Source organism: Ciona intestinalis, chromosome 10 (genome assembly GCF_000224145.3).
Source record: "Ciona intestinalis chromosome 10, KH, whole genome shotgun sequence".
Lineage (NCBI taxonomy): Eukaryota > Metazoa > Chordata > Ascidiacea > Phlebobranchia > Cionidae > Ciona > Ciona intestinalis.
In genome coordinates, this window is record NC_020175.2 from 3,232,445 (window position 1) to 3,254,652 (window position 22,208).

General features: G+C 35.9%; 4 protein-coding genes and 1 long non-coding RNA gene across 6 annotated transcripts; 3 read left to right on the plus strand and 2 right to left on the minus strand.

Annotated features, from left to right (window-relative positions):
- The first annotated feature begins 5,242 nt into the window (after positions 1-5,242).
- On the plus strand, positions 5,243-6,572 carry LOC100185076 (succinate--CoA ligase [ADP/GDP-forming] subunit alpha, mitochondrial-like). The gene has a single exon (XM_002123106.5). It carries the CDS (start codon positions 5,341-5,343, stop codon positions 6,340-6,342), a length of 1,002 nt encoding a protein of 333 aa, XP_002123142.3. The 5' UTR covers positions 5,243-5,340; the 3' UTR covers positions 6,343-6,572.
- Positions 6,573-7,767: 1,195 nt separating this feature from the next.
- On the plus strand, positions 7,768-9,164 carry LOC100180260 (succinate--CoA ligase [ADP/GDP-forming] subunit alpha, mitochondrial). Its single transcript, XM_002123259.5, has one exon. It carries the CDS (start codon positions 7,819-7,821, stop codon positions 8,812-8,814), a length of 996 nt encoding a protein of 331 aa, XP_002123295.1. The 5' UTR covers positions 7,768-7,818; the 3' UTR covers positions 8,815-9,164.
- On the plus strand, positions 9,163-11,472 carry LOC100177909 (iron-sulfur cluster co-chaperone protein HscB, mitochondrial-like). 2 transcript variants are annotated; one of them, XM_002123392.5, is made up of 6 exons: positions 9,163-9,270; positions 9,771-9,972; positions 10,170-10,320; positions 10,644-10,785; positions 10,838-10,911; positions 11,156-11,468. In XM_002123392.5, exons 1-6 carry the CDS (start codon positions 9,231-9,233, stop codon positions 11,345-11,347), a joined length of 801 nt encoding a protein of 266 aa, XP_002123428.1. In that variant the 5' UTR covers positions 9,163-9,230; the 3' UTR covers positions 11,348-11,468. The 2 variants fall into 2 exon arrangements, with proteins under 2 accessions (XP_002123428.1, XP_026692133.1); XM_026836332.1 differs by lacking the exon at positions 9,163-9,270 and having other exon boundaries at positions 9,883-9,972; positions 10,174-10,320; positions 11,156-11,472.
- A 6-nt stretch (positions 11,473-11,478) lies between these two features.
- LOC100182711 (carboxylesterase 5A) lies at positions 11,479-18,398 on the minus strand. The gene is made up of 10 exons (XM_002123632.4): positions 18,234-18,398; positions 17,035-17,237; positions 16,565-16,711; positions 15,912-16,111; positions 15,468-15,671; positions 14,638-14,749; positions 13,454-13,613; positions 13,159-13,365; positions 12,281-12,512; positions 11,479-12,096 (listed from the first exon to the last, which is right to left on the minus strand). The coding sequence occupies exons 1-10, from the start codon at positions 18,310-18,312 to the stop codon at positions 11,973-11,975; spliced, it is 1,668 nt and encodes a 555-aa protein (XP_002123668.1). The 5' UTR covers positions 18,313-18,398; the 3' UTR covers positions 11,479-11,972.
- A 372-nt stretch (positions 18,399-18,770) lies between these two features.
- On the minus strand, positions 18,771-20,589 carry LOC113474598. Its single transcript, XR_003396292.1, has 3 exons — positions 20,429-20,589; positions 19,895-20,061; positions 18,771-19,327 (listed from the first exon to the last, which is right to left on the minus strand). It is a non-coding gene; the product is annotated as an uncharacterized LOC113474598 (long non-coding RNA).
- Between the last annotated feature and the right edge of the window lie 1,619 nt (positions 20,590-22,208).

The window sequence follows — 22,208 nt, forward strand, 5'->3', positions numbered from 1 at the left end:
TTGTTATGAGCGAAAATTGAGCGGTCCAAGAGCGATGTATTGTAATCATTAAAACTGGATAATGCCTAACTACTAAGAAGCGTGGACTCGGCTATACTTCAGCCGGCGCAAATAGGGCAAGCGTGTAGAGCATTTAACGCGTAATATCCGTAATCACCTCCGAGAAGTGTAATAGGTACAAAAAGAAACTCATTTTCGACAACCGGGTTTTGATAGCCTGTAACGTAATTATAACAATAAACTTAAGTTGTATTAACAGCGACCCGAAACCATGCCCAACACACACGGTAACCAAATAATGAATTTCGAGTGTATTTAATTAAACATTCAAAATCGGATTTGAATATAAACCAAAGCCACCGTGACGGACGACATAGCGATGAAGGACTGTTTATAGTAGGGCGGGGAAAGATGGGACACCTGTTCATTCTATTTTCTCGTCCATTTGACAGTAAACAAATAACATTTAAATAGCAATAAAAACGTATCTTTACGACTTTCTTGGGCCGTTGTTAATTGTTTAAAATACGACAAGGATAGTTGAATGTTATATGCCAAATGTGTCCCGTATTCTCCCACCCTACTATATAAGTTTATTTAAACTTACCGGTAGTAGTGAATGGAGATATCTTTTGACAGAGACGGTGCTACAGTTGCCAGGAAGTGGCCGCATCATCAGTCATGCCGTGGGAGTTACCTGCACAGGATAGGAGGATAGGAATGGAGATTTAACTCGCGTGAAACAATAACCACCGAAACTTTATTACATCCGTTTATTTAACGTTTTATTTACGTCATGCTTCAGGCGTAAGAGAACGGATGGGTCGGCGGCACCACGCCATTGATGTAAAAACACAAATTTAAATTCAATACGGAGCATGAAAATTACGTTTGATATTGTAATTTCAATTAGGTAGATTTATGGTAAAAATAGTACTTCGTATTGCGGTGATAGGTTTAACTTACCCGTATCCGGTGAGTTTCGGTTTGCTTTTGCTTGTTGTGCTGATAGAACTAATGGCGAGAACTGCTTTCGAAGCTGGGCTTGATTTGAATTAGTGGCCAGCTGCTCGAGTCACTCGCTTTTGTAGCTTTCTCTTCCGGGTAGAAATAACTGGGCGAAGGGCTGTGCTTTTGTGAAATGGGATACGTACGGATTGTGGATGTACGTTGGGAAAGTCGGTGTCGCGAATCTATTCACGTCCTTTTCCGGTGCCGGGCTTGCCTTGGAATAACACGAACCGCGCGCCATTGTGTACAAAACTCAGAGAGAGCTTTGTGTTTAACTGTTGGAAGGCAAGCGGCGACACAGGCTAGTCAAAGCCGGGCCTGGTCTGGGCGTTGACGGCCGTTAGAAACGGTTGAAGCACCGAGAGAGAATGGGAAAAAATACAACAGCGGTTTATAAATGTGAGAGAACTAAGAAAGAAGGCAGGTTACGGCAGCCCGGAAAGTCGCCGTACTTTCCCACGCTGTATGTAGCTTCACTGTACAGTGTCATAAATCGATGTAAACGGTTGCGATACAACTTATACAAAATTGGAAAGGTAACCCGGAAAACACAGTACAATAGGCTCCGTAAATTACCAAAATATTTTTCAAACTTCAAATTTCGATACTTTTACACAACCGTCTGAAACTAAACGATACATAATATGATATCATAATACACATCCCGAATTAGCGAAATCGGAATTCGCTGACAATGCTGTTGGAATTCGGAACAATGTAACCGAAGCTGCCAATTATCTACGGGCGTGAGTTACGTGAGACAATGCGGCGCAGCTAGTAACTTGACAAGTCCTATACAATGTATACGCAAGAACTTTCCAGCTGATCAAGTCAGTACGGAACTCGATACGTTAGTTCCCATCAAATGCCGGTATCGGGACATGATGTGACGTGGTCTTATATCGGTGTCAATTTCTAACAATTCGGCTCGCTTTCTGAAGCAACGGGTGTGCGACAACCGAATTGGATTACGGTTGCTGCCCTGGCGAAGGGAGGACTGTTACGTGCTGATATTAGAGCGTGGTATGTAGCAAGACCCGGTAAATGGCACAAGCATATTCTGCTGGTATACCATGATAATTTGCACGCATTCCAATGAGTTTAAATTGGTAATGATTAATCGATCTGGTGGTCACCATATACTTAAACGTACAACATGGACGACTGATGCACACCGTTTGAAAACGCGGTTACACTGTAAAACTGCAGAGCTGGCAAACACATTCTGAATTACCTTCTTTTTCAGTACACACAATATACTGTCCACCACCAGCAGTTAGAATGACGTCAGCTCTACCTATAGCTAATAGAACACAAAAGAAATTTCGCCTTTTATTTAAACACCTGGATATACCAAGCAAGTTAAGACCAACAAGAGGCTACTGAAATGAGTAACCAGTGTTTAACGCAACGTCGTGGGAGGCTCTTGCAAGTACAAAATAAACATTGGAGGCTACATGGTATATTTAAATGACTTAATCTTAAAATTTGTTTAAAACGTATGTTTAATATTTATTGCAGTTACTGTACTGCATACGCTAATAGTTTTCCATTTAATTGAAACCCATGCGCCACGTGCTAAAGAAGCGCGACCAGTACTTCGACAATCTAAGCTCAATGGACCAAATCAGGCAGGCCACACGTGGCAGAGACCACCAACCGGCAACTTAAAACACAATGACAGTTATAATCCAAAAGCGAGCTGCCCTAAATATTGTCCGTTAAAGTAAAGGGTACTGTTAGGCCGAAAGTCATGTACTAGTTATATATAAAATCCGCATTTTACAGTGGTTTCAATTCCGCTTGGTGGAAACAGTTTTTTTTTGCGCTTTGGCTTCGTTCTAAGCCGGGGTCTTATAACAAACGGAACCGGTGGTTTCTACTATTCCCCAACAAAGCCAATTGCCTATGCATAACGGATATTATGACGTCACAGTGCTATCCTTCTCGTGTTACCTTACTGAAACTGGAAACAAGCGCCGATAGATAACGTATTGTTGATAGTTTCGTAGTTCAAATTACAGACAAATATTAAAACAACAATTTTTCCGGAGTTTTTACAATAGTTGTCGGTGTACTGTAAAGTAAACTCGTGTGTACACTGTATATGTACTTCTTAGTCTTCTACAAGGCGCAATGGCGGGACGAAGTGCGTTAAATTATAAATGTAGTTTTACTGTGAATTGGACAGCTTCCAGCTGAGACACGCCCGAGAATTGCGCGAAACTGTCTTGTGGCAAAGCGAAAGTGTTACTCGGACAAGCTGTCGACACGTCCGTAGATATTACTGGCACGTACTCGCCCAGTGACCCGGCAACGGCATGCCTGAGCCTAACTTCTTAACCTTTGTTTACACAACGTCTCAATTGACTGGGATAAATAACCGTTAAACTGTTTCCTTTCTGAAAAGCTATGAGCCGTTTTTAACTGGTTTTTGACTGCCCTGTTAACTCTGCTATACTAGAACAGGGTATTCCATATGTTATACAATTTATATACTTTATACCTGTTCTTAATGTCTGTCATCTTGCTTATGCAATGGGTCTCCAAGCCTGAACAGCAACTGGCCGAGGCCGCGAGGCTTGACTAAATGCGGTAACGGAATAGGAATGGCTGCTATATAGCGAGTCGGGAACAGCGGGTACAGCAGCTGCTGAAACGCCCGTCATGTGTATGCAGTAGTCTGTAACGTTTCGCACTTTCCAGGCAGCGGCTTTGTGGCATTATTTCAGCCTGGAGTGACGACTTCGACCCTGACGAAACTTTAGACTGCGGGCACGGGTGCTGGGGTTTTGTAAGCAGTGGTTATAAGCTACTTGGAAACGGCAACAAAGTTTAAAGACCAGGATATTGTCGCTATTTAAAGGGTGGCGTAATTGGATGCAGCTATAGTGATAAGTCATTTAAACTGCGGCCTTGTGGCGTGTTTAACGAGATTTCGGGCTCAGTTTATTATACACCCTTATCGTTGTACAACCTATGCACGGCGTGCACTGTCAACTGGTTACTGATTACCGCGTGCCGTATTGCATGATATGTGTTTGCACTCTGGACTGTTTAACAGAACGCCTAAACAAGTCACAACACATAAAAAATGAGGGTGTCACAAAATGCTTTATATTTTATAGGCTAACATGTTATAGCCTACACAATACGTATGCCTCTGTTGGTGCGTGTATAGCATTGCCAAGCAGCAGTAAATCATAACCAACTTTATAACATACGGAGTGTCATCGAGGATATAATTTATACTTGCTTCGTGGAAATTGAAAACTAAAAGGAAAACAGTAGCATATACGGGGACCTTTAATTTAGTGAGAGGGAGCACTATGACACACAATGCTATTTAAAGGGGATATTTCGTTATGTTATTTTGCGAGTTTTTTTCCAAGCATACGCGCATCCCAGAGAATGAATTGTAAGCACAGAGTTTGCACATGTTATCCGAAACATCAGTACATCTATCTGCCGCACAACCAGCCCTGGGGTTATTCAGAGGACACTGGCCTTTCTCAATTTCTCCCACGCGAATACGCAGCCCACTCATTTTTAGTAAACACAACTATTTAGTTGCAGTTCCTGGGTGCTGAGAACAATATTAGCTTGTAGGCCGCCAAGAAACGTTTTAAAGAATTCGTTATAAAATTAAAGTTTACGTGCGCGTATTACTGCTTTGTTAAACATTGTAGACTGAACAGTATGAATATAATATAAAATATGGAAAACCCAAGTTGGGATTCCCAACCATTGTCACAACCAATAACGCGTGTAGTTATGAGAATTTGAAGACCTATAGCGCCACCTCGCGTGCGGTATTAGAACACTTTCGTCCATATGTAAATTTGCGAAACATATATATAGTAGGGTAGGGGAAAATGGGACATCTTTTTATTCTATATTCTTGTCGCATTTAGTAGTAAACGAAAAAAAATAAAGAATTATGAAACCGTATCCTCACGACTCCCATAGACCGTTGTTATTTGTTTAAAACACGATCAGGGTATTAAAATAGTATGTGCTATAGGTGTCCCATCTTCCCCCACCCTACTATACTATTGTACAGTTCAAGGGTAATTTCGATAATAACTAGATAATAAAGTACACTGCAAAGGCGCGGTGAAAATACATCATTTCACATATTGGTACTCTCTCTGCACGAATGCGTCACTTGACCGGATGCTGCATATATATACCACGGGACCGAACGTCATGATACACATGATATCGATTTGTTTTGCTGTCAATTGTACACCATATAAGACAGAGAGCGCTAGTCTTTTACTTTTATTATTAACTCTTCCGCTGTAGGTTTGGGAAAAGATTTACAGAATGTTTTCTGTTAAAATGGCGCTTCGGGTTTCGGTTCATAGTAAGCTGTTTGCCCGAGGTCTGGGCTATGAAGCAACTCGTAAAAATATAAAAGTAGATTCAGATACCAAAGTTATCTATCAAGGCTTTACTGGTAAGCACGGTACCTACAACAGCAGACAAGCAATTGAATACGGCACTAATGTGGTAGGAGGTGTCTCTCCTAAAAAAGCCGGGACCAGCCATCTGGGGTTGCCTGTGTTTAAAGATGTAGCCGAAGCTCGTGAGGCCACCGGTGCTGAAGCTTCGGTCATTTTTGTACCACCTAGATTTGCAGCAGATGCAATCATGGAAGCAATTGATGCTGAAATACCACTGGTCGTTTGCATAACTGAGGGAATTCCTCAACAAGATATGGTGAAAGTGAAGACCAGATTGGAACAGCAAGATAAAACGAGACTAGTTGGACCTAACTCTCCAGGAATTATTGTTCCGGGGAAATGTAAACTTGGTGTAATGCCGGGACATATACACAGGGGCGGTGAGATCGCTATCGTATCCAGATCCGGCACGCTAATGTATGAAGCCGTCGATGGAATTATAAATGCCGGTTTCGGACAGACTATTTGCGTTGGGATCGGAGGGGATCCGTTTAACGGAACTAACTTTGTTGATTGTTTGGACGTTTTTCTCAAGGACGATAAGACGGAAGGCATCTTCCTTATCGGAGAAATAGGAGTCGAAGCGGAGGAAGAAGCGGCTGAGTATCTTAAGATGAATAACGTAGGAAAAGGGGCAAAACCAGTTGCCGCATATATTGCCGGAGTCACTGCACCACCTGACAGGCGCATGGGGCATGCTGGAGCCATCATTGCTGGAGGCAAGGGAGGAGCAGAGGGGAAGATTAAGGCTCTTCGAGATGCGGGAGTTAATGTTACATTAAATCCTGCCCGCATGGGCTGGGTGATGTTACGCCAGTGGGAAACGGTATACAAAAGGTTCAGGCCACTTCTTTGGTTTTAGTTAAGTGATGCTTATTTTCCTTTTAATGAGGAACCTGGCTGGGGTAATTCAACATAATTTAATAATAGGTTCTTAAACGTATACACAAGTAAAGGAGATTGTCAGCGTTGTATTTTGATGTATACTAAATACAAGTTTTGCAATAAACGTTTGCGTCATAAATAACACATTTCACGTTTTAGTATCGTTTACCTGTCCGATTTTTATTGCAGTTCAATAAAATGATTTAAAAACGGGTGTAGTATGTGGTGTATTAAAGGTTAAAAGTAATAGCTTGGTTCAACTTTACCGATGACATCACAGCTTTTACTCTGCGAAGCTAGTGAATTTTCGTGTTATACGTCACAGGGTCACGTACAGTTGGAAAGAGTTTCGACGCTACACACCCATTTATACAACACATGCAATAACGCCCCGTATACACTATTTGCTCAACAGGGACATTGAACTAAAACAAACCAGGTAGTATTTTTCGATAAAAACGTGTTGCATTGGAATTGACAACTCATTGACGTAGAACAAATAAATAAACATTGACGATTCGACAGCAGACAAAAACGCGTGACATATGTTTCTAATTTCAGCTTTCAAACTAGTCATGCACTTGTATATGCACTGAATAACTGAAACGTAACTCGACTTTTCGATGCTAACTTTGAGAGCGTCCTATTGAATGACTGTAAGCTTTTACTAAACACTTTAACGAGCTATGGACTTACCTTGGTTCAAGTAGACCTTTTGTGCAGAGAAGGTATAGCTCTTGCTTTATGTCTATACTTATGATTTGCCATTTAAACAAAGAACTTTTTTTGACAGTTTTCGGGGACTTCCCTTTCGGTAGGCTGTTTCACCAAATCGCCTGAGTAATCTGAGGGCATGCCTGGACTTGTAGCAGACACGTCACGCAAGAATTCTATAATTACAAGTTTACAACTCAGTGGGGCAACGAAATACTTCCTCATTCCAGACCTCAATACGTATTACTTTTTAAAAACCGATTTGTTTACATTTTTAAATTTACTATAGAAACACCGATGACAGCCACTGTTACGTAGCCGCAATTGTGACGTCATGGGTGGAACAAAAATAGTATAGTGTTTCTATGTCACGAATTTGTCATTCGGGAAATTCGCTTACATGCAGTCAGTTGTTTAAAAAGAGCATTGTGTGAAGGTTCCATTGTAACATTGAATATGTCCTTGACATTTTAGATTATATATGATACGTAACCACGATGTAACAGTTTAAGTCGTGATTATTGCTTCTTAAATTTACAAAATCAACACCACACGCGAGGCGACAGTTGTTTTATTGCTGGGCGCTGCGTCATTCGCAAGTTATGTTTATGTACATTTTGCATGCTGGAGTGTAACCTTCATGCTTTGAATTAATCAAAAATATAATTGATAACAACATGCATATTTTCAAATACAGCTATAGGTTGTATTTCATTTTTTTCACTTTTCCAAATTAATAATGTTAGCCACCAGTCTGACGCGCCAAGTTTTTGCCCATAGCAGGCAATTCGTACGAGGTCTTGGCTATGAAGCAACGCGAAAAAATATGAAAATAAACTCCCAGACAAAAGTTATTTGTCAAGGCTTCACTGGTAAGCAAGGTACCTTCCACAGCAAGCAAGCAATCGCGTATGGGACCAACATGGTTGGCGGTGTCTCTCCTAAGAAAGCCGGAACCAACCATCTGGGGTTGCCTGTGTTTAAAGATGTAGCTGAAGCTCGTGAGGCTACAGGTGCTGAAGCTTCGGTTATCTATGTGCCGCCTCCATTTGCTGCAGCTGCTATCATGGAAGCAATTGATGCTGAAATACCGTTGGTCGTGTGCATAACTGAGGGAATTCCTCAACAAGATATGGTGAAAGTGAAGCGCAGATTGCAACAGCAAGATAAAACGAGATTGATCGGGCCCAATTGTCCTGGTATTATTCTTCCTGGCGAATGCAAAATCGGAATCATGCCAGGACACATTCACATGCCAGGCAATATTGGCATTGTCTCCAGATCTGGCACGCTTACATATGAAGCAGTTCACCAAACCACCAATGTTGGACTTGGCCAAACTCTCTGTGTTGGAATTGGAGGCGATCCATTCAACGGGACTAACTTTGTTGATTGTTTGGAAGTCTTTCTTAATGATCCTCAGACCGAAGGAATCCTCCTCATCGGAGAAATTGGAGGAGGAGCCGAAGAAAAAGCAGCTGCGTATCTTGCCGAGCACAACACTGGAGCAAATGCGAAGCCGGTGGTTTCCTTCATTGCTGGTCTTACTGCACCACCTGGCAGGCGCATGGGGCATGCTGGAGCCATCATTGCTGGAGGCAAGGGAGGAGCAGAGGGGAAGATTGAATCTCTTCGGGATGCGGGAGTGAACGTCACCCTTTCTCCTGCTGAGATGGGAATCACGATGATCAAAGAATACACCAAGTTTTATGGTGGTAGAAAGACCAGTGCATAGATTTGTTTATTTATTTATTTCCGTCAGAGAATTTCTTATTGACAAACCTGTGTTTAAATAAACCGTTTCAATGCGAAAGCTACTTAAAACTTCTTGCATTTTGTCACAAATATAAACTGTATCAACAACATTTATGTTCATTTATTTGTCAGTCCTTAAGTTTATGCACTGTTTAAAATGAACTGAAAAGATTGCGTATTGCACTTTAAAGTTTGCTGTTTGGTAAATGTAATAATTCCGTAGCAAATTCAATTGAAACATAAAATTCATTCTCGTGTACCAAATATTTAATCAGTTTTAAATAATTTGAAAAAGTAATTGAAATAAACTACAACTTGTGACATTTGCAGATATATTGGTATAGGTGGTTTTAAAGTTTTACTTGATTAGTGTTGTTTTAAACTCTTTAAAGTAGCATGGCAACTACAAAAACCCTAACAAGACTTTTTTCTTTAAGTGAGTGAATTTACGTATTTAAAGTTCGGCATTGTGTGTTTAAACGCTAAATCGATCATAAAAACAACTATCCCCAATTAGTTCACAAAGTATAACTCGAAAAATGACGCATTTAATTAAAAAAATGTATTATACAAGTTGAAAAAATTTGTAGAAATAGAAAGCCGGGTGTGTACTGTGTGTTTAAAAGCCAAATCGATCACAAAAAACAACTACTATTATTTTGATAACATATTATAACCCACAGAATGACATATATACTTAAAATTGTATTATACATATTGAAAACATAGAAATATAAAGCCTGGCTGGGTGTTTAAAGGGTAAATCCGCCACAAAAACAACTATCATCAATTAGATAACATAGTATAACCCACAAAATGACACATATATATACTAAAAATGGTATTATACATACTGAAAACAAATCTAGATGTATAAAATTGAATGTCTGACACCAATCTTTCCTTTGTTTGGTAATAATATGTAATTTATATCAGGTTTGCAGCAAACCCTACGTCGGAACTCTTCAAATTCTGTCCTGAATATCACTCAAAGAAATTGCTTACATATATATGTTCAAACTCAAAGTTTTCTACCGAAAGTTTTTGTATCAAACGCCAAAATAAAACGTAGATATTCAACTTTGGTGGAAAATGCAGAAGAGTTACGGTCTTCCAAAGATGTATGCTGGAAATGCAGGTAAGATGGGTTTTCGATCTGGATAATACAGATGCAAAAGTTATTGCGCATAAATTTAAAAAAAGGGTTAATATTAATATTGATATTAACTTTACAGTATTTTCATCATACTAGTTCCACATAGGGCAAAAAACAAAACCCAGTTTTTATCTCTTACAAAATACTGTTTGTTTAATATATTTTGTTTTAAATTTAAGCAAGAAAGTAAAGACATCCGAACTTTTTTGTGGGAGCTGTGGAACTGTGTTACCAGTGAAAAACTCTGACAGTTACTTTACACTTTTCAATTTACAAGTTGATTTTAATATCTCTTCACCACTGCTTCAAAACAAGTTTAAAAAACTGCAAGTATGTTTTAACCATAACTGTTTTAAATTGTCAACATCCTTTTGTACAAAGAACTTTAAGCCTAACCTTGTCTGCTGCTTTTGCTTATCTTCTCACTATAAATGGTAAGTCCACATACAGATTAAATCACACTAATGGTTTTCGACTGTACCATAACATTTTAGTAAATTTAAACTGTCTTGGCAGCACATACGAAACACTTCTAAACTTTTTCTTTTCTAAACTGGCATTTTTTTCTGTGAAAAGAATAATACAATTTACATCATTTTATACAAGATCCTACCAGACACGGTAGATTTTTTTACCTTGCTATTATTTTGCAGAAACTTCTTCATCCTGACAAGTTTTCATTAAAAAGCTCAGCTGAGCAGGAAATATCCGAATCTGTCTCTTCGAAACTGAATAAAGCTTATTTCTGTTTGGCCAAACCGTTGTCGCGTGGGTTATACATGCTAAAACTGCAAGGTAAGAAATTATGTATGATAAAAAATGCGTTAGTTATTCTATATTGTTCTAGGTATACACCTTGGTGAAAATGTAAGTGCAGATGACCCGGAGTTTCTGATGGAAATTATGGAACTTAATGAACAGGTGAGCAACCGGGTTTTGTGCCTCTCAGTTAGTATAGAGACTTTTGTGCATAGAAATTTAGGAGTAAAAGGCCAATCCTGCCCTAAATCGTAGCACCCATGGTGTGCCATGCTGTAGGACCTCAACTCACATAGATTAAAATGAGCATAAGTTTAAAAGTTTTAGAACTGCATATTTGGTTAAGATTTATCAGTTTTATTAAATATTAGCATACTTCTGACTTACACTTGATTTTATTTTTTAGATCGCGGCTTCAAATGAGGAGACACACAAAGAAATCCAGTCCACTGTGAAGTCACATTTAGAAGAACTAACGACAAAAATAGCCACAGAGTTTCGTGACAACAATTTACATGCTGCCAAGGAACATTTAATAAGATTCAAATATTATAACAACATTGACGAAAAATTAAGGGAGTTAATACCGCCATCGTAATAAGTTTTAACCTGTTTATGCAACTGTGCACCTAGAATAAATGTGTTTGCAAATGTAGCAATGACCTGAAGTACTCAATACTGCAACAAGGTTTCTTCTAATAAAGTTACTTCAAAAAATGGTTGAAATTTGATCTTGTGGGTGTATTATATTAATAGCATCAATTACACTAAACATATATAGCGAAATTGTATTACAAATTACAGCAATCGGGTAAACATGTATTTGATTAAATATAAAACATATAAGGAACAAACGCCTGCATAAATAATACAGAATGGAAGCAGCTTCATTGCATAGCAAAACCCATGCCTATATGGTTCTGATATTCTAACTAGGTAGTTAGCGGAAGAACATGTAATAGGTAACAGGTTCAAATACCACACGGGGTATCTGCAGTTTAAATCGACTAACACAGCATTATAAGTGAAGATTTCGTAATATACTGAATAACATAATCTGCAACAAAATTTTCTATCTGCATTAAAAACAGGTTAACTCAATAACGTGTAAACTAAAAACGCGGCTATTTAAAACTGAATTAACTATAGCACTGTAATTAAAGGGTGAAGTTATAAGACTTATGTGCAATCAAGGAATTATGAAGTATATAAAGCTCCTGAGCCTAATTTTCAAAGAAAAGTTTCACTTTTTGCTCTCGGAATCCGCTGTGTACAGACATGGTATCATTTATCAGAACATATTCAGGGTACTGCGGCCATGAAACCGAACCAATACTGTTTGGAGACCTATAATACACAAAAGCAAGAAATCATTAAAACTTAATGTATGTTATAATATTTCAACTATCCTTTTAACATACGAAACTTACTGTTCCTTGCAAAATTTGCAATCATATTTACGGCAAGTCATAAAAAACTTAAGGGTGTTTGTTATAATATTTTAACTATCCTTTTAACGCAAGAAACTTACCCATTTCTCGCAAAATTTGCAAGCAAATTCATTAACTTTCTGCTCAGGTCTTTTTCACCTTGGGTGAAAGTAAGACCCCGTTCCTTTAACCCAGGAAGAAAGGGGATTCCTTGAAAAAAGATCATATCGTCGCAGTGATCAGCCCGTTTAAAGTCAACTGGTCTGGGTTTGAGACCTTGGTTCAGTGAAGGCTGCTTGGTGAATTCATACATATACACAGTGCCTCCAGCACCTTGTAGAATAATATGATTACACAATATGAAGAATTGTATCTTTCTGTAAACAATCCAACCAAAAAAATATATTTTTTGAAATTTTTTTTTTTGATTATTGATCAGCAATGTAAGATGTGCTAATGAATAAAAATAACATATTTATTCTCTAATTCGTCACATGGCGTGTCATATAGTCGTTAATACGGGTGTTCTGTTTCATACACCTCCTGCCGCTTTCACGTATACAACAATCATCTTTGTTTTTTTCGGAAAATTTGTTCAAACTTTTAGGGAATACTGGGTTAGAGCAGGTAATGTACTTTTTATCATTGAGGTCCGAGGACATGAAATGCCATAGAACATAGAATTTAGGCCAAAGTTTTCTATCATACAAGCTTGTTGATAATCCTTAAAATTAACAAAACAAATAACGTAATTTTTACTTTAGTAATAACTATGAGTAGCCAAAACAGTAATTTGGTAATTACTAATTAGTGTTGAATTTGATGAAATAAAAATAATAAACAGGAATGTATTTTTAGTACGGAGTAACTGCATGAATAAAAAAAAATCTAATCTAGTTTACTGTTTTTTTTTAAACACATATATATATATACTATATAAATAAGTAATATGAGTTACTGAAACAGATATGTTACATACCTTTATGAGCATTAGCTACAGTGACTAGTTTAGAGGTGTACCATGAGTCTGTAAGGTAGTCAGATTCAGCTTTTACAGTGTCAATTCCTGGTTTAATGTTGGTAAGATATTCCCTTACGATTCTGTCAGGGTTTTTCAGTTGTGGGTGATATTTTGCTAAGTCATTGCGAATTAATGACTCAGCTGATTTTGGCGTGTGAGATGACACTGCAGAAATTAAGAAAACAATTTTTTAATTAAATATTTTTCGAAGATACACATAAAAGTTACTGTTATTACAGTTACATTCTAATACCTTTATTATAATTTGGAATCATTTTTTCCCCAAGAATAAAATCCATTTCTCCGCTCACTACACCAAGCATGAGAGGAATTGATTTGTTGAATGCGTTTGCTGTCAACCGATGGCGGGGAAAATCAGGGAAAAAATCGACATCAATGTTTGTACCAAAACGCTGGAAAAAAAGGTTATTTAATGGAAACAATACAGCCAAAACATTTTTAGACCATTTAAGTTTTAATATTGGTTGAAAAATATACAGTAGTCATGATAACATAATTAAGCTTTTCAGACACATTTTACACAGTAAAACTATGTTTTAGTTTTTTTATATTTAGGTCCATCACTCTATTGACTTTTTATACAGTATTCTATTCTGTGTGGGTATGGGTCCGTGAGAACCTGGGATTTAGGCCAGACTTGGCCCATTACCCCTTCTTATACAGTAAAACAATTTGTTAGTTTTTCATATTTAGGTTTTCTGACATTTTTTACAAAGTAAAACCGTATATTAGTTTTTCACTGCGTTTAAAATTTAATATAGTTCTGTTGCATGGTAGACAAATTGTATGTATTAAATAGATTCTACAAACATTATGTCTTTATTCTGCTTGGTAACAACAACAGTTAAATCACTTTAATAAATCCTATGAATCTGACCCTGATTTGGTGCTGATAGAGTTAAACAATTATTGTGTAAAGAAATACAGTTAGAATCTGGTGCTAAGAAAATAACTGACAAACAAAAATTAAATCCAAACAATTGAATGATAAAAGATATATATAATATATATATATATATTTATTGCATAAATCACATTGCCAGTCTCTTATCCAAACATATATATTCTTATTCAAGAAAGCAGTTAAATTAGTGTGAAAGTAATGTAGGATAATGAAGGACATATACAAAACTGATACCCAAATAAATTTACCCATTTTATAATAAACATACAGCTGATAATGGTATAGTAGGGTGGGGGGAGATGGGACACTTTTAGCACATATATAATATCCAAATATTCTGATTGTGTTTGAAACAAATAACAATGGTCTATTGTGAGGATACAGTTTTATATTTGTTTGAATGTTCTTTGTTTACTACCAAACGGGACAAGAAAATAGAATAAAAAGTTGTCCTATCTTCTCCCACCCTACTATATATATACTTAAATAAACCCCTCTACTTAAAAACTTACCATTTGAAGTGATTTTGTTGCTGCCAACATTTCACTGGTAGTGACATGGTTACGTAGGCAAGTAGAAGTGTGTGCGTTGTCCCAAAACTCACACCCTAACTTTTCAGCTAATCTGTGGATAAGAAACATAGAATAACTGTCTTAACACAAAGAATATAACACTTGAAATAGGTTTAACAACTGTTAAAAGAAAAACTTCGTAAAAAAATTATGCCATTAAATAGGTCTTTTTACCGCAGATTTCTATTTTTAGACAGTTTTGCATGGAGTTTTTAATGTTGTAGAACTATCTTAAAATTTGGGTTATCTGCATTATAAAACTTTTTCCTTTTTATTTGGCATGAAAAGAATGGGCTCTGTCATCTACTGCAAATAATAAACAATATATTTTAAAACTAACTTAAGTGATAGTAATAAAAATATCAAAAAAATACTGAATAAAACTAACTTTAGAGAGAGTAATAAAAATATCAAAAAAAACTTTTTAAAACTAACTTAAGTGATAGTAATAAAAATATCAAAAAAAACTTGTTAAAACTAACTTAAGTGATAGAGTAATAAAAATATCAAAAAAAAACTTTTTAAAACTAACTTAAGTGATAGTAATAAAAATATCAAAAAAATACTGATTAAAACTAACTTTAGAGAGAGTAATAAAAATATCAAAAAACATTAGTTAAAACTAACTTTAGAGGGAATAATAAAAATATCAAAAAAAACTTTTTAAAACTAACTTAAGTGATAGTAATAAAAATATCAAAAAAAAACTTGTTAAAACTAACTTAAGTGATAGTAATAAAAATATCAAAAAAAAACTTGTTAAAACTAACTTAAGTGCATCTGCAGCTGGATTTTTCTTTGAAAATTCCGGGTCGTTATAAGGTAGTATAGCCACACCACTCATGGCAAAAGCTCGGTGAAATAAACCCCTGCTCCTTGGCGACAACATGTGGGCAGAAACAGAGAAGCCTCCGGAAGATTGCCCGAATATTGTGACTTTTTCAGGGTCCCCTCCGAAAGCTTGAATATTATCTCTGCAATAAATGAATGAACGAATAAATGAATGAATGAATGAATAAATGAACAAATGATTGAATAAACGAATAAAGAATAAACGAATAACAAAACAAAATACAAGTGTTTGGTGTTTGAAGAATTTTTTACATAATTTCGTTACTCACATACAAGCACAAATTAATTTAATGTTTCACTGATTATTTTAACACTGGCAGAGCTTAGAAGAGAAATTGAATAATTCGTGATCAAGACAGTACCTGACCCATTCCAATGCTTTGACCTGGTCCAACAACCCGGTGTTTCCAGGTGCCCAGTTATCTTCCAAGGTGAGAAATCCAAACACACCTAATCTGTACTGAATTGTAACTACCACCACATCCTCGAAGGCTGGTAGCATCCACAGTTTATTGGTTGTGGCGGTGAAAGAAAGACCACCGCCATGAATCCAAACTAGAACCTAGAAAATAGTTTGTCAAATTTTGACTTTCAAATAAATATATATATATATATAATTATTTAAATGGATAAACCTGGTTTAATTGTGAATTAAAATTAAAAACTAAAAAACAATATTTAGTTTGTAACGTAACAGAATGTCAGTTTGCTTAATGGTCTTTCTTCTTTGCCCTTAAATTAAGAACTAAAGTAAGTTTTAATGTGAATATATGAAGTAAAATTTCCAAAAGTTCATTTATTACTGTGAAATGTGAATATATATATAACAAAGAAAAATTTGTTAATGTGATTACATCATGATGAACTGATACTTTAAAAAGAGCCTGTTAATTGACTGAATTGGAAAAAAATGGTCTTGACCAATATAGCAAAAGTCTAGAAAAATAAAAAATTGATACCAATTTAGGGCACTGAAACCTGGAAATGCTGTTATGAAAAAGTAAAAAAAACTTACTGGCAATTTTTTGGTCTGTTGCACCTTAGATGGTTTGGTTGGCGAAAAAACATTCACAGTCAAGCAGTCTTCTTTCATTGTGTTGTTCGCATCAATGACGTAGCTGAACCAAGTGTCTTGTCGCAGATTTTTTAGTAACACTGGATCCTATTATGTAAAAGTGCAAATATTAAACAAATTTTAGATTTAGAGAAAACAAAATTTAGATTTTGTTTTGTAAATAAATAACTGAAAGTAACTTGCTTGATCTTTGCGCAGCGAAAAAAATAAAAATTGCACCATTTAGCAAAATTATTTCAGACTTACTTCCATATTTATGTTTACTTTCTTCCAACTAAATGTAAATATGTTTTAACTGTAAGCGTGTTTTAAAAACTATTTTTTTGTTGCTTTGTCTTGCGTTTTAAAAAAGTTTTGAATCTATGCTACTGTAATTGAACAGAAAAATAAAGTAATTAATATTATTATACCTGGCTACAGAAAGGGACGTTTTGATTTGTTGTGTCTTTTACTCCCTCCCACACCCAAGGGTCAACTGGAGGTCGAAATCGGAATGTGTAATCGGGTGATCTTGCATATGGGATTCCGAAAAAAGAATAAACATCTCTATTTGACTCCAATGCTCTTCGTGTGGTTCCTTCCACCCAACCATAAAGTGTTTTCACGTTCAATTCTGTAAGATAAATTGAATTAATGAATGAATAAAACTTTATTCTCGCATTTAGAGGAAAGCAACAGTTGTTATACCATGAGTGTTCTGTTTCATACACCTCAAGCTCACTTATAAGTTAACATGTATGCAACTTTGTTTTTTATGTGTGGCTAACAACTTATACCCTTTTTGCATGGTAAAAAGTTAATGCGAATAGCAATTCGCATTAACTCGTCATATGATAACTCGCTTACCGCGTTGTTTTGCATGGTCATTGGTTTATGCGCGTATCAACATTGAGTTAGCTTATTTTAGCACAATATTGTTAAATCTAGTTTATAAAATAGGTTTTGATGTTTTATGGGGCTATTACCAGCTAAAAACTGTAAAATTAACACCCGAAAAAGATTAGGCTCTTAAAAGTGAAACTGTACTTTCACCAAACTTTTCATTACTCGCATAATGCGCATAACAACCAACCTCCTACAGCAGATGACACGCTTATAACGTCATGCGTGTTAACTTTGTTTTTGCGAGTAAATATGCAAGTACTTATGGGCATAAAAGTGACCATGCAAAAAGGGTATTAGACAACCAATTAAGCACCACTGGGTTGGAGCAATTGTTGTTAAGTGTCTTGCCCAAGAACACATACACCCACAATGGTAGCCGCGAGCTTACCACTGTGCCAGACTGCCAGTTAAATTTAACAAACACAACACATTTAATTGTTGTTCAAAACATTACAGCAAAGGTCAGTAATAGGCTAATGCATAAGACTTAGCAAATGGGTTGTCGAAGGTACATTGCTTTTAAAGGGTTATATTTATTAAATAAACCACATGAACAAATTTAGATGAAAGATAGTTCACTTTAATTACCGCACATTTTTGTATATAAAATATTAAAGCTACAAAACCGCATATAAAATGAAAATTTCTAAGTTATTGGGTAGCCAACTCGAGTTGAATAATAACACAAAACAATATAATTATATGTATATATAATGCAACATACCTTCAGTAGCCTCAACCACATTACTGAACAGTGTGGAAAGTATAAATGTACACAGCAGGACGAATGTAAAGTGTGCCATTGAAGCTTAATAATAATTAAATTGACTCCAATTGTACTGCATCAGTGTTTCTATTTCAACCTGTATATATTATATATAATGTTACACTTGAAGATAATTGAACGGTTTAAATAACAACACACGCCGAAAGTTATAGTAATACCAACTGCCGCCATTGCGTGTCTATAAGCGAAGAGAAACAAAATCGGTGATTTCCGGTGTCGCGAAAATCTGGTTCCCCAGATGGCTACTACACATGCGTGGATACGGTACATTTTTATCAGAAATCTTTAAACCTGGTTCCGAACGAATCATATATTCATGTTTTTATAACTCTAGTTTGTTCTATTTAATGTGAAAATGTATACCTATACATCAACGCAGCACTTCTTCGCGCCTTTTGAATATTAATTTTCGGCACGAGCGGTTAACTAAAAGAAATATTTAGTAGATATCAGACCCTGACTGTACTAACTTTCGAAAGACCCAAAAACATTTCAAGATCAAAGTTTTTGGACATCACTGTGTGAACATTCTTCAGTCACGCTTACATTTCTGCGTAACTAACCCGACATACCGTTTCCTAGACATCCTGATGACACTTATGTATAGATTTTCGATTTTATAAATTTTCGAGTCCGAGTAAGATGATAAAATGTAAAGAATTTTAATTAGACGCATGAGGGCCTTATTGTGGAAAAATACCAATGAATTTGTTGATGAAAAAATACACTTTTCTAATCTATGCACTGTTCATCCAGTGCTTGATAAATGATTAACTTGTAACTGTTATTATATCTTAAAGAGAAATTATGCTGTGAGACCTACAACTTATAAATGACGGTTAACGGTCGGGTTATCAGTGTCGAAAAAATGCTTTTTATATTTATTTTTTAATTGTAGCTGGCCAAGATTATAGGCTACACATGGTATTCTCAAGCTCATCACTATTGAATAAATACAATAAAGCAACGATATTGTCTTGTTTTCCTTTTAATTCATGGCATCATCAGTGCGAAGCATGACACGTTCGTGGCTAAAAATGGTAAAACAAAATATCAATTTAAAACCTACAAAACATAAACAAAATATCACCGTAAAGAATAACTAAATTTTCAACTAAAAACAAATTCAGCTGAAAGTTGCATATATGAGGGTAGGGTAGGTGGGATGTTTTCTTGTACCATATATTAATAAACAAAGAATATTTACAAAATTCTATAACTGTAGCCTTGTAACTCTAAAAGTAGCCTACATTGTTAATTGTCCAAAAAAAAACACCAGGAAATATCTAGCTGTTTTAGGTGCTCTATAACGATATATCCCATCCTACCGCACAGTACTATTATAAATCACTATATAGTAGGGCAGGGGAAGATGGGACACCTTTTCATTCTATTTTCTCGTCCAATTTGGTAGGGGGCATATAAAATTTAAAGAATTACAAAACCTTATCCCTACGACTCCCGTATACCGATGTTAAGTATATAAAACACGATCAGGATGTTTGGATATCATGTGCTAAAGTTGTCCCATCTTCCCCCACCCTACTGTATTAGTTAGTTTTTTTTATTTAAAAGTACAGTTCAACGCTTGGGCTTACCAAATTATTGCAGTACTCTTCTCTGGGCATCTAACTGTTCGAATTCGATATTTGCAAAGGTTCCGTCAGTAATAGTTGCATTTGTTAAAGTGCCGTTTGTAAAGGTCCCGTTCGTTGAAGTCACGTTCGTTAAAGGATAGTTAGCATGAGACAAATGGACCCGTACGCTTTAATATCAAGGTAAATGTAAAAAACACATAATTATGCGGCGTTTTGTTATTACGACAATATTAACACCAATTGAAGAATATAGCCGGGAATTGTTAAGTTTAATATGCCTATATATTTCATTGATAGCTCTATAAATATATAGCAGCGTGGGGGAAGATGGGACATCTTTTCGTTATATTTTCTCTACCCATTTGGCAGAAAACAAATAGCATTCAAACAACTATAAATCCGTATTCCCACGACTCCTATAGATTGCTATTAATTGTTTAAAACACGATCAGGATATTCGGATATTATGTGCTACAGGTATTCCATCTTACCCCATCCTACTATATTAAATTAAAGTTTTATAGCAAAACTTACTGTTTTATTTCAGGTAATGGAAACCATCCCCAGCCGATTCGACGTCTTGTTCTGAAATTTGTCCCAGCTGCATTTATATGTACAAGCTGTAAGGTGAAAAGCACCACCAACAGAAAACTAGCCTTGCATTTCATGGTGTTGTCTCCACTAGAACTGTCTGTCTTAATAAAACTTATGACTTGATGTTTTCTTTTCTCATTAATGTACCGATATTGGTTCTGTGGAGAACTTCTACTTCTATGAAGGAAATTCGTTGTGATTACAAGAAGATGTCACAATATCGCGTTTCACATTGTAACTTCTTTCCCCTCGCTGTCGAGTGTCAGAACTGTTTTCCTTAAATTTGTTTTAAGATCACTTTACATCTTAAGCGTAGAGCAGGAACCCTTAATTGCTTTTGTAATCACGTGTTAAAAATTGCTTATATAGAAATGTAACTATAGGGTAGGGGTGAAAAGATAGGACACCTTTTCAATCTATTTCCTTGTCTAATTTGGTAGTAAACAAAGAACATACAAAAAAATTATAAAACCATATTCTCACGACTTCCATAAACTATTGTTAATTGTTTAAAACACGATCAGAATATTTGGATATTATGTGCTAAAGGTGTTCCATATTCCCCCACTCTACGAAACATAAAAATGGTAAAGGTACATAACGATATTGAACCGTTGTTATATTTTGTAAAACAATACCGATACTTTGAGTGTGTTTCGATTTTTGTCTTAACTTATATACCTTATAGGCATACGGTGCTTTAAAATGCACCAAAACATTCGTTGCCACCGTATTTTTTCTTGGTAAAATGCTAAAAACTGAAAGCGAAAGTGACCAGCCTTAATTACTGTGACGACGAAATTTAAGCAGAAATAAAGGTTCGCCTCCCTAAGTATGCCACGTTTAATAATTATATAAATTAAATGACGCTTCTGTAGGCAAAGCTCGATGAAAAACAAAAAAAGTAGAAAAAAACTTCTAATAAAATGCTGTTTGTGATCGTGTAGTAGTAGGTAAAGTACATATAGAGTTATTAAAATAATATCCACTTAGAAACTACCATTTTGTTGGTATTATGTTCGTTCATTAAATTACATACAGGTTGAAAATTACAAACCAAGCCAATTCATATACAATCGTTTGTATTCTGAGTATCGCAGTATAAAACTTCAAGTTTTTAATCATAATTGTAACTTATCGTCAAAAAGAATAACTCATTCGTTCGTATTTCTGATAATGTTATGCCAAAAACGCATTGTGTGAAATACTGTCCTACTTTGGTCTATAGACTCTAGATTATATAGATCACGCCTATGTTTTCAAGGATATAAGCCAAACTGCATACGATATTGTTTTGTAGCTGGCCAATATTATACGCATGTATCCCTGAGCTCATAACCATTGTATAAATACAAAGTAACGACATTGTTTTGTTTCCTTTTTATTTGCGTGGCATCATCAGTGCGAAGTGCATTGTATATTTGAATCAAGAACTGTTAAAACAAAAAAGCATCTCAGAAAAAAATACTTGAATATGTATGAAAAAGAATCCCAAATTATATAGTAGGGTGGGTCATGGCCTACTCAATACACGGCCTAGGAATACACCGAAACTGGTCAGAAAATAAGAGGCCTATTGACGCGAATAATGCCCATTATAATACACTGTTACGTCACGGTATTATGAATGGATTTCCTTCATTTTGAATGCAGTTTGCAGTTGTTGTTGGTAGGTTCAATACCAGTTCTAGGTTGTTTTAACTTACAGTTTATCACAGAA

Excerpts from the sequence above, each read along its gene's own strand:
- LOC100185076 (XM_002123106.5), top strand. The coding sequence starts at position 5,341 with ATGTTTTCTGTTAAAATGGCGCTTCGGGTTTCGGTTCATAGTAAGCTG.
- LOC100180260 (XM_002123259.5), top strand. The coding sequence starts at position 7,819 with ATGTTAGCCACCAGTCTGACGCGCCAAGTTTTTGCCCATAGCAGGCAA.
- LOC100177909 (XM_002123392.5), top strand. The coding sequence starts at position 9,231 with ATGGCAACTACAAAAACCCTAACAAGACTTTTTTCTTTAA. Across the intron at positions 9,271-9,770 it reads AACAAGACTTTTTTCTTTAA|GTTTGCAGCAAACCCTACGT; the intron begins GTGAGTGAATTT and ends AATTTATATCAG. Across the intron at positions 9,973-10,169 it reads GATGTATGCTGGAAATGCAG|CAAGAAAGTAAAGACATCCG; the intron begins GTAAGATGGGTT and ends TTTAAATTTAAG.
- LOC100182711 (XM_002123632.4), bottom strand. The coding sequence starts at position 18,312 with ATGGCACACTTTACATTCGTCCTGCTGTGTACATTTATACTTTCCACA. Across the intron at positions 17,238-18,233 it reads TGTGGTTGAGGCTACTGAAG|AATTGAACGTGAAAACACTT; the intron begins GTATGTTGCATT and ends TTTATCTTACAG. Across the intron at positions 15,672-15,911 it reads AAAGCATTGGAATGGGTCAG|AGATAATATTCAAGCTTTCG; the intron begins GTACTGTCTTGA and ends CATTTATTGCAG.